The following is an 18,522-nucleotide window of genomic DNA, read 5'->3' on the forward strand; positions in this document are numbered from 1 at the left end:
ACACGCAACGCTCTCCTCCTGCTTTGCTCAATTCATAGCAAACACGCTAGTTTAGAAAAAGGGGAAATAGGGAAAACTAAAATGAGAACGATTTACTCACTGGACTATTAGGTAGCTTTGCCGGCATTAATTATGGCCTCTGTGGAGCAGCAATAAAAGTGGGCATGTCCTAGTTTTAGGTGAAAGCAAAAGTTTATCACTACTCCACAGAATTTTTATTTCCCTTAAAAACAAGCATGCATAGGCACCAGGACCCAAAATTATGTAAATATAAGAATGTGCTGGCATGAGACCTAAGTTTTCATGTCAAGTTTCCATTATGACACCAAAATACTGCACATAAAGTAGATAGAAATAAAGAAAAATCCAATACATGGCTATTGGTATGAAGTTTTATGCATCTTCATAAGATGTAAAGAAAAAAAAACCCTCTTCTTCGAGGGTGATGGCTCGGTAGGTGGAAAACCCTTGGGAAGAACTGTTAAGTCACTTACTGTGGTGGGTGGTGTGTGTGGACGTGAAATGAAGAGCGGCCTTTGGACTCTTGAGGCGGGTCTGTCCCCAGTACGTGATGGCCTGCAACTCCACGCTGTAGTCACAGTCCGCCTGCAGCCTCTCCAGGGTCACGGAATTCTGAGCCTGTGAAGGAAAAGAACACGTACAGACTCCAGGACAGGCCCGCTGCCTCTCACCCTCAGGGCACCGCCTCACACGTCCCCGGGAGGCAGACTAGCTTCTGCCTTCCGTATGCCCTCGATGCCCTCAGATCACTAGGGAGCTTCCCAAGCAATCACCATGAGGGGTCATAGTCACTGCTTGAAAAGATTCTCCTAGGGACCTTTAGAATCTGAAAATCCAGTTTTATTATGGATCAGAATAAATTTCCTAGAAAGCCTTGAGGCTAATTATTATTATTTTTTTTTTTGGAAATTATATTCCTAATCCTCTCTGGCAATTGTCTGGAAATGAATGTTTCATTCCACCACCACCCCTCGCTAGATACCGCCTCACAGAGCAAGGACCACTGTTTGTAATAAACGTACAGAGGTGCATGTTCGCACATACCTAGACAAACTATGAACTGGCATTAATTGTGTATCTCTGATATTTAGTTTACATCTTTGATGAGTAAATTCTCACCAGAAATTGAAGAAAAAGCCAAAATACTTTAAGAATTTTTTCTGCCATTGTACTTGTAAAGTATCGAGCACTCACCCTGTTTTCTCTGCATGATGCTATCAAAAGACACAGTCAAAGAATGTAATTTGCCCACAGTCATACAGGGATTCTACCAAAGCCTGAGCAATCCAGCCACGCAGCCAGGTGAACCAGACAGAATCATTGTATGACTCAGGCTTTTGAGGGGTTAGTGCAACTCGCCATCTCCCATCTGCTCAGCTCTGGCTGGACTGCATTTCCAGAAGGGGAAGTCGGAGCGGCAGACTCTTGATTTTTGGCTTCTCCCAGGTGTGGCCAGGTCCACGCCCAGCAAACATCTCTGTTTCATTGTGAACTTTCTTCCTCTTTTAAACTGTGGGATGTCTGCATAAACTACCAATTCCCAATTTCTCTAAGGGTTTCCTGTTGGATTGCAGATCACTCTCCCTAAATTACTATCTTTAGCAAGTAAAATAAAATCCACTTTTGAAAGTGCATTCCCTTGAAAATTCCTCTTCCCTTATCTACCAAGGATACTAGAATACCATCTTAGGAAATGGGAAGCCGAAGAAGAAAATTTCATAATTTCTCATGGAATTTTTTTTGTGTGTGTGTGTATTTCCAGTTTCTAATGCTCCTTATCAATTGGTCAAGTGTTAATATTGAGAACTTGAGTGATCCACACGACTTACAGTGTGGCTCTTGTGGACCAAATATATAGTGACTTGTAAGACAGTGACCCATGATTTAGGCTACTCAAGGCCTATTAAAAATTATAATTAGATTTGTAGTTCACGTTTTATCTAATTGCTATATGATGGAAATAATTGCAAACTTCCCTACGAATTTGATGCACATGTGTGTGTGTGTGTGTGTCCACATGTGTGGTGGGGGCTGCCAGCATTTCATCAAGTCACATTTTGCTCTCAATCCCTATGATTCAACATGAGCTCCTTCAGCTCTTCCTCTTAGCAAGCCTGCATCACCAATCTTCACTTGTTACAAAGTCCTTCAAAATAAAAAGGTGGGACTGCCAGAAAGTTTCTTAAAAATAAAACCACACAAGTATCAAGGCTAAATATCAACGATGTGGACTTTGTGAGGCATGTTCTGTAATTCTAAGTGGTACACAGTTTGGAATCTTCACTACAAAAAAAAATAAGTCTTGCTATCCTTTTTGGGTATTTGCAAACATGTATTGATTTCTGGAATCCAACTTTACACATCAGAGGGGAAAATGTCTATGTAACTTTCATAACAAGAGAGAATGTATACTGTGTATACGAAAAGGAAACTCAATATCTTTTTTATGCACAAAGCATTTCATAGAATGCAAAATTATCACTGTCACAGAAACCTCAGTGCAGAAAACGGCTCAGAGATTTTATTTCTTGGCATCTGAAAAATAAACCATTCCAAGCTCTTTGAATCAATGAGAAAAATACGTTGTCAAACATCCATTTCCCAAGCTGTGAACTGGTTCACTGATTAGATTATAGATGGGCACACGTTGCAACAGAAAAGCCATGAACAAAGATCTCAAACACAAGAAAACAAAATAAAAGACCTAAATGTAAGGGGCATGTTGAATTACATCGTTTTCTATGACCAGACAGGTAGGATGAAGGTCATTTCTGTTCCTCTCGTTTATGGAGTTATGACTGCCCCTTGCATAGGAGCTGGTCCATAAACTCAACTGTTTTCACCGAAAGTGGTAAAAGCAAACATTGGCATGGCCCTCCATTCTCTGAAGCCACCTGGAGCTCCAACACCTGCCTGCAAGGAGATGCCCCTCTTCCTCTCACTCCACTTACCCCGTCCGTCGTCTTCCTCCGCTTCTTTCTCGTTGGGACCAGGGCCTTGCTGCTGGCCACCCAGCTCCAGAACACCTTGTAGTGGTGCACGGGGATGTCCAGTTCCTCAGGAAGGTCCCACACGACTGTCACGGTCACGCTCCCATCTCCGTTCACGGTGGAGTTCGCCAGCCGGAGGTTGGCTGGGGCTGGTGGTGCAGAGGGATCTGCAGTCCCAGGAGAAAGAGTAACCGTGTGACTCCACCCAGGCATGAGAAGAAAATCCACACCCCTGGAAGTGTCCTGACCCCACGGCCAGCACGTGAAGCGTTGCCTTTTATAGGAAGAACCGCTGCAAACAAGCAGGAAGGTGTCCTCTGTAAGCCTCCATTCAAACTACAGCGTACAAAACAACAAAATGAATGGGTTTGGGCCTTCTTTGTAATCTAGAGGGATCCTTCTAAGCATCTCACCTCCATCCCACTGCAAGCCAGCTGCATTTTCCCTGGACTGAAAAGGAGAGAGCTCTGTAAAATGAGGGAACATTCAATTTGGTCAGTGGACATTAAATAAGTAAACAAAATAGAGTAGCTTTTGACAGTTCTCGGAAGAAAAGACCGACGTCCAGCTCACATCAGCTACTGTTTTCATCTTTGTGGCTCCAGAGCTTTTGATCCTGGCATCAATTGGCTCAGAGCCACGGGAGATCAGCAAAAACAAAGGGGAAAACAAAAACAATCCATGTTACAAATTGGATAACTGAAACCTTTTTCTGTCGAGAGACATTAGTTGCTGGAATTATCATTCTGCAAGCGTCCATTTTCAACAGGGATAGGAAGATAAATAAATGTGTGGGAGGCTATAGGGTCTTTCCTTCATTTTCTGCCACCAACTGGGCAGGCATAGATGCCCCTCACCACAAATGATTTGTAGACACTTTCGTGAGATGACGCCCTTCTAGGGAAATGCTGTCAATAATTCCGATTAGAAAACCATCCGCATCAGAGGTGCGAAGACATTAAATCGAACGTGATATATGTGAAGAACACTGATGGAGAAATACCCAAGTTTTTATCAGGATCAGTCATGTTTTTGGAATGATGGAAGCACAAAGTATTTTTTTAAATCTCTCGCTTTTCTCTAAGATCTATAAAGACGGGAGGTCTGGTTACTTGCTGAATTTGTAAGAAATGAGAACACCTTATACTCACGTGTGTAGGTAAGTGGCTAATTCAGAGCACATTACCTGATACTGTTGATCAAGTGATTGTCAAACAACCAACACTGGGACCTTCTGGGGGCACCTAAGACTTATACTGGGATATACTGATTCAGTGAGACGGGGTGGGGCCTGTTTATTTATATTATAATTACAGGCCTACAATACTTGTATGTTTTATGTGAAATATGTTTTTAATGTAAAACATACACACAGCTCTGATGTAGAGGACCTGCAGCGCAGGAGAAAAGTACCCATACTTGGTGCCAAGTGGCCAGAGCATGCCGCGGTCAGTGTGGGGAGGAACTTGCACCCACCTTTGAGGGCACGGTGAGCATGCGCTGGTCGAGCACAGCCCCCTGGGCATCTCCACTGTGCCCCATGTGGACAAGGCCCCTGATCATTCTCTTTGAATCCCATTCTCCACTTGAACCCGCTCTGCTGGAGTCCCCTTTAGTCCCACAGGACTCATTTCTTACAAATTAATTCCCGTTTCTTACAAAGTCTCTTCCCAGCCTCCCCTACCTGGTTTCTCCCCATCCCTCCTCCTCTAAACAGGACAGCCTCTAGCTTCTGAACTCGGGGGCCTCTTCTCCTGTCTTGGACCAGGGAAGACAAGAGAAGACCTAGGGACCTCATGCGGTCATGGACTTAAAAAAAGCGTCTTTATGCTGATGAGCCTCAAATGTACTGATGATTCTCAAATGAACGTCTGCAGCAGAGCCTACCCCTGAACTCAGACCCGGGTGTTCGCTGGTCTTCCCAGACCTGCACTTGGACGTCCCAGAGGAAACCCAGTGCGACTGAGCGTGGTGCTGCCTCCCCGGGGCCCTTTGTCAGGACAGCAGGCAGGTGATTCTTTACTCCAGGAACCGTGTCCTGCCGCTCCTCGGCTTGTCAGCTGCCCACGGCCTCTCGTCTCAGGGTGGCAGTGCAGGCAATCTCCCCAGTGCCCTGCACTTGGCCCCCATCACCTCCCAAAGCTGCTTTCGTACTGCCCATCCCTCCGCTCTAGTCCCACCTGCTCTCATGCTATTTCCTGGACAGCAGAACCATGCGCTTCTGAGGCTGTCCCACTGGCCTTCCCTAAATGCTTTCCCCCAGAGCGCCCCGGTGGCTGGCTCCTCCCCTCCTGCACGGCCACCAGCTATCACCCCATTCAAAAAGCTACCTGCTCTTCACCAAAGCAGTTTTCGCCATGATTTTGTCCCACGTCGCTGTTCTCCTTACGACCGGCCGACTGACCATGTCCTGTCTTTGCGTCGCTCATGATAAAAGCTCCATAGGGGGAGGCTTTTGTCTCTGTTTTGCTCACTTCCATATCCTCTAGCACGTGGGAAGCGCTCAGTAAACATTTACTGAATGAGTAACAGACTTCTGCTACGTGCTAACTTTAACTTCTAAGGCGACATTTCAGTTTCAGTTTTAAACTCTGTCAATTGGAATGGGTCGATTATAACAAGATCATAGAGGGCAGTGCAAAAGCAAAGGACTGCTCTTCCTGGTTTGGAGTAAGAGGCTCAAAGCAGCCCCCCTTCCTGTTGTATGGTTTGGTCTTTAGCCTTCAAAAAGGAGCTGCAGACCCTTTCTAAGAGGGGAAATTACTTTGTGAGTTCATCGTCACTTCAAGGCATGAGGAACATTAACAGGTGTAAAGGCAATCACAGCCATTCATGTTTTCAGTGATGCACCTGACTGTCTGAAGGCTGAAAATAAGCAGTTACCGTAAATTTTCCAGATTATTCTAGGATCATAGGAAAAGTGCAAAATCATTCTCCTTGTCTAAAGAAATTTCAAGTTTAACAAGGTCAACTAATACTAGGTATTTCATCATTTCCTTAATGTAGGTCATCAACCTCATCAGTCCTTACTGCCCTGGAAAACCTCCTCACACCTTAGATGTGGTCATAATAATCCTGAACACCATCATCTAGTTTATGAAACATTATGAAACATGAAACTACAGTATGAAAACAATATATGAGGAAGTAATACTTTCATATATGTGCATTAATAATATTTGCTTTAGATCACCACCATCCAAAAGACAAACAACAACAAATGTTGGCGAGGTTGTGGAGAAAGGGGAACCCTCCTACACTGCTGTTGGGAACATAAATTAGTTCAACCATCATGGAAAGCAGCATGGAGGTTCCTCAAAAAACTAAAAATAGAAATACCATTTGACCCAGGAATTCCACTCCTAGGAATTTACCCTAAGAATGCAGCAGCACAGGTTGAAAAAGACATATGCACCCCTATGTTTATCGCAGCACTATTTACAATAGCCAAGAAATGGAAGCAACCTAAGTGTCCATCAGTAGATGAATGGATAAAGAAGATGTGGTACATATACACAATGGAATATTATTCAGCCATAAGAAGAAAACAAATCCTACCATTTGCAACAACATGGATGGAGCTAGAGGGTATTATGCTCAGTGAAATAAGCCAGGCGGAGAAAGACAAGTACCAAATGATTTCACTCATCTGTGGAATATAAGAACAAAGGGAAAACTGAAGGAACAAAACAGTAGCAGAATCACAGAACCCAAGAATGGACTAACAGTTACCAAAGGGAAAGGGACTGGGGAGGATGGGTGGGAAGAGAGGGACAAGGGCAGGGGAGAGGGGCATTACGATCAGCACACATAATGTAGGGGGTGGGGGCATGGGGAGGGCTGTACAACACAAAGACGAGTAGGGATTCTGCAGCATCTTACTATGCTAATGGACAGTGACTGTAATGGGGGTTGTGGGGGGGACTTGGTGATGGGGGGAGTCTAGTAAACATAATGTTCCTCATGTAATTGTAGATTAATGATACCAAAAAAAAAAGATATTTGCTTTACAGTTGCAAAGTAAAGCTCATTCTGACCTCAAAAGGGAAGTCGTCATGTCCACAGCCACAAGCACGGTATTCCCCCAGTTCCGCAACCTCATCATTAATGTAACAGATAGCAGTACTTAGCAATATGTGATGCCCATACTAAGCATGCAGGATTTGCAAATCTTTCTGCCCCTCACTAAATAACAACATGATCAAGGGATGCTTAAACACCAATTCGCTGAAGGAGATTCCAGTACAACCCAGAAGCCAAAGATGCTTTATCTGTTGGTACTAACCTCACCCACCATCATCGCCACACACATTTGGGGCTCAGTGTTCAGTGGTTTTCTCACTCCCAGAGTGAGAAATAATGTGGAACTCATTTGATGCTGGGAAATTGTGGAAGCACGCTGGCGTTCCTTTCCTGAAACTATTCATATATTTATTTTAAACGGTAATTCAAGATGTATTGGATTCATCCGCCGCAAGAATCATGCGCATATTGAGTGAAATAAGAAGGCGACAGCAGACACTCTGTGCCCAACCTCACTCCCCGGCACTTGTGCCAATGTCAGGGCACATCAGCTCCACAGAAGGCCAGCCTCACCTGAGCCTCTGCCGGGCCACATGCGGGACAGATGTGCGGGGGGCGATCGCGTTCAGTGGCTGGGCCCCCCTCGGGGAAGCAGGTCCTGCTGCCCACAGAGGAGGCACCTTCCGCTTCTTTCCTTCTCTTCCCCGTCTCGCTTCCCCTCTCACCCGACCTGTTTCCTGGTCTCGTCCTTGATAAGCCACTTGCTCAAAGGCTTACCACACATGGGCTTCTGGGGGAGCCCTGTCTTTAGCAGGGGATCCCTGTGTGCCCAGCTCACATTCTAAAGCACCACATGCCGACACCCTTTGGAGCGGGCAACATGTACACCTGCTCTTCTGATGCTTCCTCTGGCTTGTTCCAAGCAGGATGGGACAGAAAAGTTTGGGTAGACCCTGGGTCTGGCAGGTCCTGTGGCTAGAAAAGGGTTTCCTCCTGGAGGTGACCTAGCAAGTCAATCTGCCATGTGGAAAGATTAACATTTCCATTTGCAAAACAAAAGTAAAAGTAGAAAGGGACCATATGCATTAGGCTGGTGGATTATTTGTGATTTTAACTGCTAATATTGAAGCCAATTTTCCATCTCAAATACCAGGGGGAAAGAGAACACAGAGAATTTGAATAAGTGATGATAGACATGATTGCAGCCTCTATTTCAGCTTCTCTGTTGCCAGCAAAACCCACTAATTTTACCCATATTTCTTCTGCAGCAGGTAGGGGTTAGCAATCAAAATGGTACTCACCAGGAAGGGGAAAAAGCATGAAAATGAGTTACCAATCTGTGAACAGCTCAAGAGTTTTTTATAAAAATCATTAGTCTAAGGAGTTAGAGGAAAATAAACGAGGTAAAAGGAAATGAACTTTTCATGATGCGTGATCAAAACTGAAAGTTTCTGTGATGACTGCCCTTGCACTGTTCACCATGTAAGAACTTATTCACTATGTAAGAACTTGTTCACCATGTAAGAACTTGTTCGTTATGCTTCAGAAGATTGGAGACTGACGAGAATTAGGCTTGGGGTGGATTAATGATTGTGCATTGAGTCCCCTATACAGAATTTTATTGTTGTTAACTGTTAACAACCATTTGATCAATAAATATGAGAGATGCCCTCTCAAAAAAAAAAAGGAAATGAACTTAACAGCCGGTCCGTCCTGGCAAAGCACAGACTAATTTTGTATTTAAATGTAACCATAAAGAAGAGGATGACAAGAATTTGGGCTTTTCCTCGAAAATCATGCTTATAGCCAATGACTCTCAGGCAGAAAGCATACACTAAATGAAACCTATTTTCTCAAGTTTTTAAATTTTACTTTTATTTTCAGAGGTACTCATGGTAGATGAAAAAACATCCCTTCCCCTTTCCCTAAACCCAGCCTTAAATTATGAAGACTGTACCCGATTCAAACACACAAGATGATTGCTTCCTCTTCGTACAGACCTGTGAGAAGCAACGACTCTTCCTGAAAGCCACTGGGAGCCCCTGGATGGCTTACAGTTTACACAGTTTCAGGTCTGGAGCCCAGCAGGACTGAATGAGCTTTTATGAAATGAAAACGCACCATGTTTTGACACCACTACAGCCATCGTTACAATGTTCTATCTCCTGCTTTTACAGATATCCCCAAATCCATACTTCCCCACATCCCCTTGGGAGGAACATTCTAGATTTCTGTTCTTGCACTTCGTACAAACCCAAAATGTCTGGGCAGAACTCATCACAGATTCTATCTGCTAGAGTTTCAGCAAAGATGTAGAATTTTATGGTCTGTAAGTCAAATTTCAAATAAGTAGCTAAAAAAAATTTTCTGACCCAGAAAAACAGGCACTTTTGTACTTTTGATGAGATTGAGTAGGGTAGGGAAAGATGTGATACCCTCTTGTAGACGGTTAGGTATCCTTGAGACAAATCCTGGAAGAAATGTATTGAACCATTTAGCGGATTTATTATATTCCCATCATTTCTCTGACACATTGCCACTGGAACCAAAGTAGAATCTATCATGCACCCTGTTTAGACAGTTTTGGTTTGCAAGAAATGCAAGAACAGAAATCTAGAATGCTCCTTACAATGAGATGTATGGAAGTCTGGATTTTGGGGGTATTTGTAAAAGCAGGAAATAGAACATTTAAACAGTGACTGCAGTGTTTCCCCAAACTGGTGCATTTCCATTAACTGAAAGCCCATTTAAATTTGAGTGATGGCAGCTGTCATTCTAGACTGTGAAGGTGCTCAGATATACTCTGAAGGGCTGGGATGGCATGGCCTTGCAGCTTGCCCAGCATGGATGCCTCTTAAGTAATCAGCAGGCATGTGACCAGCCCTGGGGGCTGTAAAATCACCTCTGCCAGGTCCCACCCAGCTCTTAAAGGTCCTCAACATCTGTCTGCAGAGGCTGGGAACCACTTCTGCCTCATGTCTGAATTTGTAGCCTAGACCTGAGAGCACCAGCTCGGATCCCCAGGCAGCCAAACAGATGGCAGCATTCGGACGACAATGTGCCTGGATCGCATCTGAACCCACTGGTCTCTAAATCATCAGACCATTGGGGAAACCAGTCTTCCGACAAGGTTTGATGTCTTTATCATTTTCACTTCCAAACGTGCATATTGTACATGCCTCAGTGCAGGGGAAACATGCTCCTTCCTGTTCTTAAAAGGGCTTTCTGAAAGAAGGAGTTCGAAGTCTACAACATGCACTGTAATTGAATCCACGTATCTAATTATTTTGGTTGCAAGTTTTCCACTGAAGATGACGATTTTGCAGAGAAAGGGGTGGCAACAGTGTACACTGAGAAACAGATCAGCTGAAATGTAAGTTTCCCGATCATGGAACAGAAATTGCAGTTTATAGCAGCTGGTGCAAACGCTCCCATAATGAAAGATGGGTGAATGATGGAGAGGTATCACATTATTCATTAATATCACAATGCGTGTTGTTCAAAGTAAATTTAAATTAGCCCTCATGGGAGAGGGTAACTGCAGATTAGTAGTGAGTAGATTGATAACCTGATTTATTATTTGGAAAACAGAATCTTGGTAATTAGCCACGCTTATATAGTTAATTCAGAAAGTGCACAGCCATCTAAACACATTTGGGGATATAAACTTGGAGGTATTAGTATCCAAATTATGTTTTTCAACAATCACAGACTAAACTAATCAAAAATGTTATATGGTTCCTATTTATCAGATTCTATAATGGTTTTGAAATACCAAAAAAATAGGAACCGGACATATTGACAATAAAGATAAAGTGACTCAGGAAGGCCTTAAATTCTGGATGTTATGAAACTGAAGAGATGAATCCACACTCTACTTAACAATCATTTGACGAAAAGCTGCATAGTCTAACGTAGCTCAGACGAAACCCTTTACTCCAAAAATTAATTGAACGGCGCCTGATGAAGACTATCTTGAGGCAAAGGTTCAGCAGAGGCTGATAATGGGAAAGCACCAAGTCAAAAGTGGACAAAGCCCCTTCCTATTCCACCATCTCTGAAGGTAAAAAGCCCCACGATGTCTTTCATCATAAATTCACACAGTGCCTGCAAACGCATCTGGTCCCACTCGCTAAAGACAGAAAGCCACCTGTCGGCCAGCATTAACTATGATCCCAGAGATACGGGGAATGTGCACGCCATGTGTGCCTCGGAGTGTGGGGCCAGGACATCGAGGCTGACCTTTGGAGGAGCGGAAGTGCTTGCTGGGGGCAGTGAAGCCTCGGGTCCCGTGCACGTTGACAGCCGCCACTCGGAACTGGTACCATCTGCTGGGTCGTATGTCAGTCAGCTGGACCCGCTCATCTGTGGTCTGAGGAGAAACGTCACAGAGCACAGAGAACCCTTTTATCCACACATGTCAGTTGGTCTGCATTATAAAGACACCGACTCATCAGCCTGCACAACACAGCCTTGACCTCCCTCTACCTTTGGAGACAAGTGTGGCTAATCAGGCTCCGTCATGAGGAGAGTGTCACAGAATCGGGCATTTCTGGGGAAGCCTTCAATAGCTTGATCCCATTCATAAATATTTCACCCCAAAGAGTTCAAAGATGTCTGGAAGTCAAAACCTTATGGTAAGTGTGTGGGCTGTTTTTAAATCTGGTTAACAGATTTTTAAATACAACACTGGCAGGGTTTAATCAACCAATTTCTACGTATGAGTGAGGATACACATGAGCTGATCTTACATGACAGACAAGAAAATGAAATCATCGTGAGATTACAGAAAGAAAATACCCATTTAGCTGGCACGCCAAACATAATTTTGGAAATAAATAGGAAAATCCACTTAACGTGAGCAATTTCTGCAAGGACATGTTAACTTAAATTGTCTTTGCTATCGAGTAAATCAGGTAAGATTTGCAAGGACCCAGGCGTGTGTTCCTGAAGGATAAAGTGTGTTAATATATCTTTGTCTAATAAAACGTCAAAAGGAGAAAAAAACTGATACTGGGGGCGGAGGTGGCCTGTAGGCTCTGCTCTCTCTCCTGCTGTAGTTCTGAGATACCAGATAACTTCTATGGTCTTCCCACTCCCTCCTTCATCAGCTAAGAGAAAATACACCTGCTTCTGTGTTGGATGGGAGCCCTGAAAACCGATGCCGTGGGATAAACACCCCCGTTCTATGCCTCATCTATGCCTCGTGCTGGGCTCAACCTGGCTGCTCCCTGGAGGAGGAGAACCGAACAGAAACCCTCTCAAACCTTACCCTGTAGCCATTTACTGAAAATGAGGACAGGTTCACGTTAATATCTAAAAGAAGCTAAACGCTTGCGAGATCAGAGGAAGGATACGAACCCCCTCCACGTGGCTTTCTGCCTCGCATGGCAGACTTCGGAATGACACTTGTACTGGCCTCACCCTTCAGAGTTTTAGCCTTGAATTTGAAAAACGGATGTGAGCCTGGTACGCGCAGCATGGAGCTGAGCAAGAAGGAAAGAATGACATGTGCTGCCACCGAGCGTAAGTGGTGAACTGGAATCATGCAACGTCTTCTCTCTCTCCAGGAAAGGAGGCTTAAAACTGAGACTTTTCCTGCCAGTTGCTTTCCTAAGCCTTTCAATAATTTGGGAATTCTTCCCTGTTGACAAATGTGGAAACGCATGAAGCGGTTTCATCTTGGGAATGCACTCTTTGTCCGTATCCGTGCTGTTTCCTTGCACACGGTAGTCCATTTAACAACTCTTAAAACGAGAGAAAATATTTTGCTTTTCCCACCCCAAGACTAAAGGACGCTGCCGTGCCGAGACAAACTCCAGGAGAGCTACGGGGCAGGTGGCGCTCAATCTGTAAGTTGACCAGGATGAGGAAAGCACTTAGCAAAGATTGCTGAGCTGCTGGCTACTTCTACTCAGTCGGTCTGTGATACGAACCGTCCTCTGCACTACTGGAGTCTCTGCACGGAATAATGGCTTATGTGCAGGAGAAGGAGAAGCAAAGTGATGCAGATAATCAAACACCAGGTTAACTAGTCTCGTGGCATTCCGCATCCCTTACTCCACTCGGTGTTCAGTTTATCTCGAGGAAGTGCAGCTCTTGGCAGAAATAAATGTGAGCATTCAGCTTAGGAAACTATCTCCCTTCCACACATAGTTTGAGCAAATGAAGCCAACAGTCAGTCTTCTAGTTGTGCGGTTAGGTCGTATGTACGATGCTCATCCTGCCTTACACAGATACACATGCTATTATTTCCACCTGTGGTTAAGTTCTCTCGGTACTCAGGCTATTCTGACGGAGGTGCACCTGTAGGTGTGGCATGGGTGTTGCCTCCAGGGGGAAAACAAAGATTATGAGGCACTCACCTGGCCCACTGTCTGCCAATGGGTGGCATCATCTTCGCTGGGATGGATTCCAAAATTCCACCTTCTCTGCACCACATAGATCACAGGCTCGATAGAAATATTGAACTTGGAGGACCACTTAATCTCCAGCTGTCCAGACTGCAGTTCTGTGAATCGTAACTCTTTTCTGGGCTTCAGGGGAACACCTGAAACAGGAGTATGTCAGTTAAAACCATCTGCACGTGACTCTCGGGGATGCCACGGAGAGGGAGGACATCTGCAGGAGAGACAAGTCTCATCTACTGCGAATTGAGGCCCGCCTCCTTGCACTGCCATTACATTTCATTTCTGCATATGCACCTGGAAATCTCACGACCCCAAGTTCATCCCACCACATCTCAAGACCATTACCTCTTTCTTTCTCAGCTTGCCCATTTTTACAGAAGGTCTACATTGATTCCTGACTCTGGATATTTTTCTTCCCAGTAATCTCAAGAGCAATTTTTGTATGTGCGTTCTTCACAATGAATAATGTCACTGAGTTACATCACCTGAGGCAGACGTGGAACTCAGGCAAGGTGGGAATCAGAGTTGAAATCCTTTTTTCTCGTTCTCACACTCCATTTCTACAAATACATTCTATTGCCCTTGTCACACGATTCTTGGGCATTTGTTCCCCTTTCTATCTCAAGCAGGTTTGCTTTCAAGGGAAAAACCGTAAGGTTAAATCCTCTCCTGTGGTCAAACTGTGCAAGAACGATTTCCGAAGCACGGGTCTTTTGCATTCCCCCAGTTGATTGCTGGGGCTCTCTCCTATGGGTTTATGGTTTAAAATTGGAAAATGATGAATGTGCAATGTCTGATTCTGGCCCGAGTGAGTGCCTCGTTTCAAAAGTCCCTCACAGGTGTCTCATTTTAAGGCAGGTAATCACCCTCATGTCTTTGTGCCCCTGTGGTGCATGCAAGTTGTCTGATGTTTGAAAGATTGAAGAACCACAGGTCAAAATAGTGGCCACGATGGCAAGGGAATTCTAAAACCAATTTATAATGCTAATAAGATATGTGAGACTAATGGAGTTAGCTTGAGCCTACAGCATCATGACGTTCTATGCCATCAGATCCAAGAACACCAGTTCCCATTAATAACGTGTTTTTTTTAGAATGAGCATTTGCCCAAAGCACCAGCAAGTCATTTGAGAAATTTAGTTGATGATGCTCTCTTTTTGCATTTCTTGAGTTAAACACAGAGGAAATGGGAAAACATGCAAGTACGAAATGTTCAACAGCTGATGCATGTTAGTGAGCTTGGCTGAATTTCAACTCATTCCATTTTGACCTGAATTCATGCTATGGGAAAATTTTCAGGAGATAAAGCATCTCGGTGGATGGAGTTGAATAATCTCAAAATAGTGTATTTATATCTGGCTGAAGTTCATTGATTTCCAAAACCTATTTTTCAGGGAATGCATTCACCACAGTTGATGCCACCTCTGTTCTCACTGGCTGACAGATTCTATCCGCACAGCCCTATACTTTGCTGTAAAGTCATTACTTTAACGCCATGAAGTGGGTAACGGTTAGTTACCTACATTTTGAGCACCAAGTAATTGAGTCTGAGGAGTATAAGTTGTCTGGAGCTAAGACCTGATCTCAGGTTTCTCTCTGAATTTTCTGCCTCTTTCCACATTTTGAATTAGGAAAAGCCACTTGGCACAAGTAAATAAAAGAGGTGGTGTGCAAAGATCTGCAGATCCCTTGGACGTTGGGACTCGAACATCCTTGATGGTCCTGGACCCAGTGCCACCCCGCCCACCTGCCTGCTCAACAAGTCCCATCTCAAATGCCTCTCCCCAAAATGCACCCTCCTCCTGCAATACAGGTCTTCACGAGGATGCCCTGCTTTGCATATCTGAGGGCCCTTTTGACTTATTCTTGCACCTCCCAGCATCCCATTGTTTTATCACTCAGTATAATTTCAGAAAGTCTCAAGGCCTTCTGTCTCCGTACCAACCACACTCCCTTAGGCCCTTCTTCTCCTTTCTGGACCTGCACAATAGCTTCCCAACCCAGGTGCCTGCAAGTCCATCTCTTTTTTCTAATTCCCTCTTCACAGTGGTGGTTCTAGAGCAGAGAGATGGTCTCCTCTCCTTCCCAGATGATTCAGTTGCACACCATTCTCAACAGGAAGCAGGGGAGATTCTCTGCAGCACATGGAAGGCATCCAGCTCTACGATCTATACCCACTTGCTTTCAGTTTAGCTCCTGGCACAGTTTACAGAGCTGTTCCACAATCTACCTCTTTTCTAGAGGCAGAGCCCAGCTTTTCTAGAAACACATACTTCATACCACCACAGCCCATTTTCGTTTTTTCATTTTTCACTCTGAGATGTCTTTTCCTGTAGTTTCTGATTACAGACCCTTGAATACTTCCAGGCTCAGTCCAAATGCTACATTCACTATTTACTGCAGTCCAGATGCCACCCCTCAGGACCACTTTCCCTGAACCTCCCACCTGGAAATAAAGGCTCCATTCTTGTGCCCTGTGCCCCAACATTCAGCCTGTGCCTGTCAAATCACGCACGTAACTGCCTCTCTCTACAGCAAGCTCATTCAACCATGACTGTCTTCCCCACCAGACTCAGCTCCAGAAGTCAAGAAATTGTCTCCTTCATTCCCACACCTCACCTATAGCCCAGCAAATGTTCAGTGTTTGCTGAAGGAAAAGCCAACCCACCTCCTCAGCCTGCATCTGCGGAAATGAGGGGATGCTGAGACATTTACATACATCTCTGTGACGGTGGGAAAGCCCTCTGCCTGACGGTCCTTGGGGAAGGGGGGAGACTTAGAACGCATGCTTCTTGCCTCCTTCTCAGCCATGTACCTCCCAAGGACTCACACCTCTCTTTTCCAGCAAGGTCATATTACTCCAACATTTGTTTACTCTTACTTTTTTAAAAGGCAAATACTAAATAATAAGTAAAGCGGTATTAACTGTACAAGATGAAGTGTTTTTATTGGACCGACAGAACTGTCAGTGCTTACAGAAGGACTTGGAACTTTCTGAGGTTATACTGTGTGCAATAAAATGATGGGATGCTGGGAGGTGCAAGAATAACACAAAAGAGCCTTGGATATCCAATAAAACAAACAAAAAAATCAATCCCTGGCAATCCTGGATAGGATGGAAATCCCAAACTTAACGGATGATCATTTCAATCCAGAAGCAGCTCTGTATTCGTTTCAGGTCAAGAAAAAAGCCTGGTGAAAATCTGCTCAGAGTGATGAGAACCCAATCTGGACCAAATGATTACCTTGTACGGTTCTTGTCTACTAGTATCCGTCTGGTCCTCATATTCCTACTGAGGGCTGGGTGGAGTTGGGAGGAGAACGTGGCCTCTTGAGAACACCTCGCGAGTCACTTGATTTCTTTGCACATGGTAAAGAGAAGAGGCTTGACTAGCTCTTTCAACTCCTGGAGCACATTCTCTAAGACTTCCAAATGCATCTTTCTCCTTGGCTCTCCTCTGTATCACCCCCTAGCATAAATGCAGCTACAGTAAATGCTCCAGCCACTGGAGTAACCTGAACTCATCAGAAGCAAAGCCGTGCTTCCAAATCCCCTTGCTATAAGGTTTTAATCTCAAACATCATTCAACTACCAGAGCCTTAATCGAACATAATGAGCATCAGGCAATGTCAGTTCAAATTTCTTCATTTAGAAATCTCTTCAATTATCATGTACAATAATCTTGCGATTTGCATGTTAAGAAATGGCCCGTCTGCTTTGCATTAAGGTCAGCTGGATCCCTTGATTGGAAGAAACTCCAGCAGTGGGCCGTAATTGTGTGCAGATGAGGCCGCGCACCCCAGCCCCCAGCCCCCACAGGCAGTCCGTCCGAGGTCCTGGCTAGCTCACTCAGCCTCCCAGTGGCATGAGCAGATTGTGGAACGCAGCCCTCCTCGGTGTTTTTTATTATGCAAGTAACCAAACTTTTTCTTTTTTCATTGTTTTGGAACAAATCTGTCATCTGAAATCTAAACTGTTATCTAAAATCGGTTAAAAATTTTTAAATGCTATCACGTAACATCCCACAATAGGGAACAAGTGCATTTTTTTTCTTGAAAGCGTTAACAAGTGGTTTGCTGAAATCAAAGGAGGAGCAACCCAATACTTTAAAAAATGTTGAAACTATACAGATAGTGGGAGATAATCAGCAGTTGCAAATCACCAGATCTGATTATTCATGTAGAAATATTTGTGTCATGAGAACTGGCAAGAGAGAGTGTTGCAATGATTCCATAATCAACCACTTAATATCTCTCATAATCAAGATTTCGTGTTTCTATGACACTGAGGCATTGGGTCACTATATTCAAAATGCTAAAAATTAATGGGTGATCCTGGTATCAGTCCATCCCCAGAGGCCTGAAAGTCAACTACTTCAGACATTAAGATATTCATGGAACTACTGAATCAACTCCATCATCAGATCTTTTTGAAAAAGGAACAAACTGAGACACCTGTAATTCTCAGTTCGTACATGGTAGAGGGAAAATGGTGATAATGGAGAGTCACACATGAACCGGAATCTTTACATCTTCCCCGCCCAATCCACGGGGCACAGCTGAGAGTCGGGAGAGGCCGTAGTTTGAGCAGGAGCAGAATAAAGCATAACATCTTCTGGAGGGAAGTCAGTCTAAGCTAAGTCAGGCTTAAAATAGGAACAGGAGGGAATCAAAGGGAAATTAAGGGGCCCGGAGAGCCATCGTTTAGTTGACCTACGGAAGGTCAGCCGCTTAAACTTCCACAACGCCACCGAGGTTCGCATTTCAGAGAAGCAGCACCTTCAGGCCTCACCTACCCACGCTAACGTTTTCAAGTCTTCTAGGGTGCTGCTAACAATTTCCTTTGTTCGGAGGGTGAATGAAAAGCTCTGCTGTCCCGTTGGACTGTTTCAAACTGTAATGCTGGTCTATAAAGTATTAACCTGCTTAGAGGCATCAGCTAAAGACCATGAACCAAATCAAATGCTCAAATATAATGAATCTCTTTGTTGAACATCTTTTCAAAAATGTCCTGTTTTTAAGAACTCAGTTTCCCACCATAGAAAGCTTTTGAAGCTGCCTATAAAGTGAGTACCCCA

The 18,522-nt window shown here is 44.3% G+C and overlaps 1 protein-coding gene across 2 annotated transcripts in view; it reads right to left on the bottom strand.

Annotated features, from left to right (window-relative positions):
* ANOS1 (anosmin 1) overlaps window positions 1-18,522 on the bottom strand; it is a 154,500-nt gene that overhangs the window by 23,565 nt on the left and 112,413 nt on the right. For both annotated transcript variants that reach the window (XM_057496179.1, XM_057496178.1), the window contains 4 exons: window positions 13,400-13,584; window positions 11,277-11,406; window positions 2,973-3,178; window positions 495-639 (listed from right to left, as the gene is read on the bottom strand). In XM_057496179.1, coding sequence (XP_057352162.1) covers window positions 495-639; window positions 2,973-3,178; window positions 11,277-11,406; window positions 13,400-13,584 — 666 coding nt within the window. The remainder of the gene's footprint in view (window positions 1-494; window positions 640-2,972; window positions 3,179-11,276; window positions 11,407-13,399; window positions 13,585-18,522) is intronic.

This window comes from Manis pentadactyla, chromosome X (genome assembly GCF_030020395.1).
Source record: "Manis pentadactyla isolate mManPen7 chromosome X, mManPen7.hap1, whole genome shotgun sequence".
NCBI classification, from domain to species: domain Eukaryota; kingdom Metazoa; phylum Chordata; class Mammalia; order Pholidota; family Manidae; genus Manis; species Manis pentadactyla.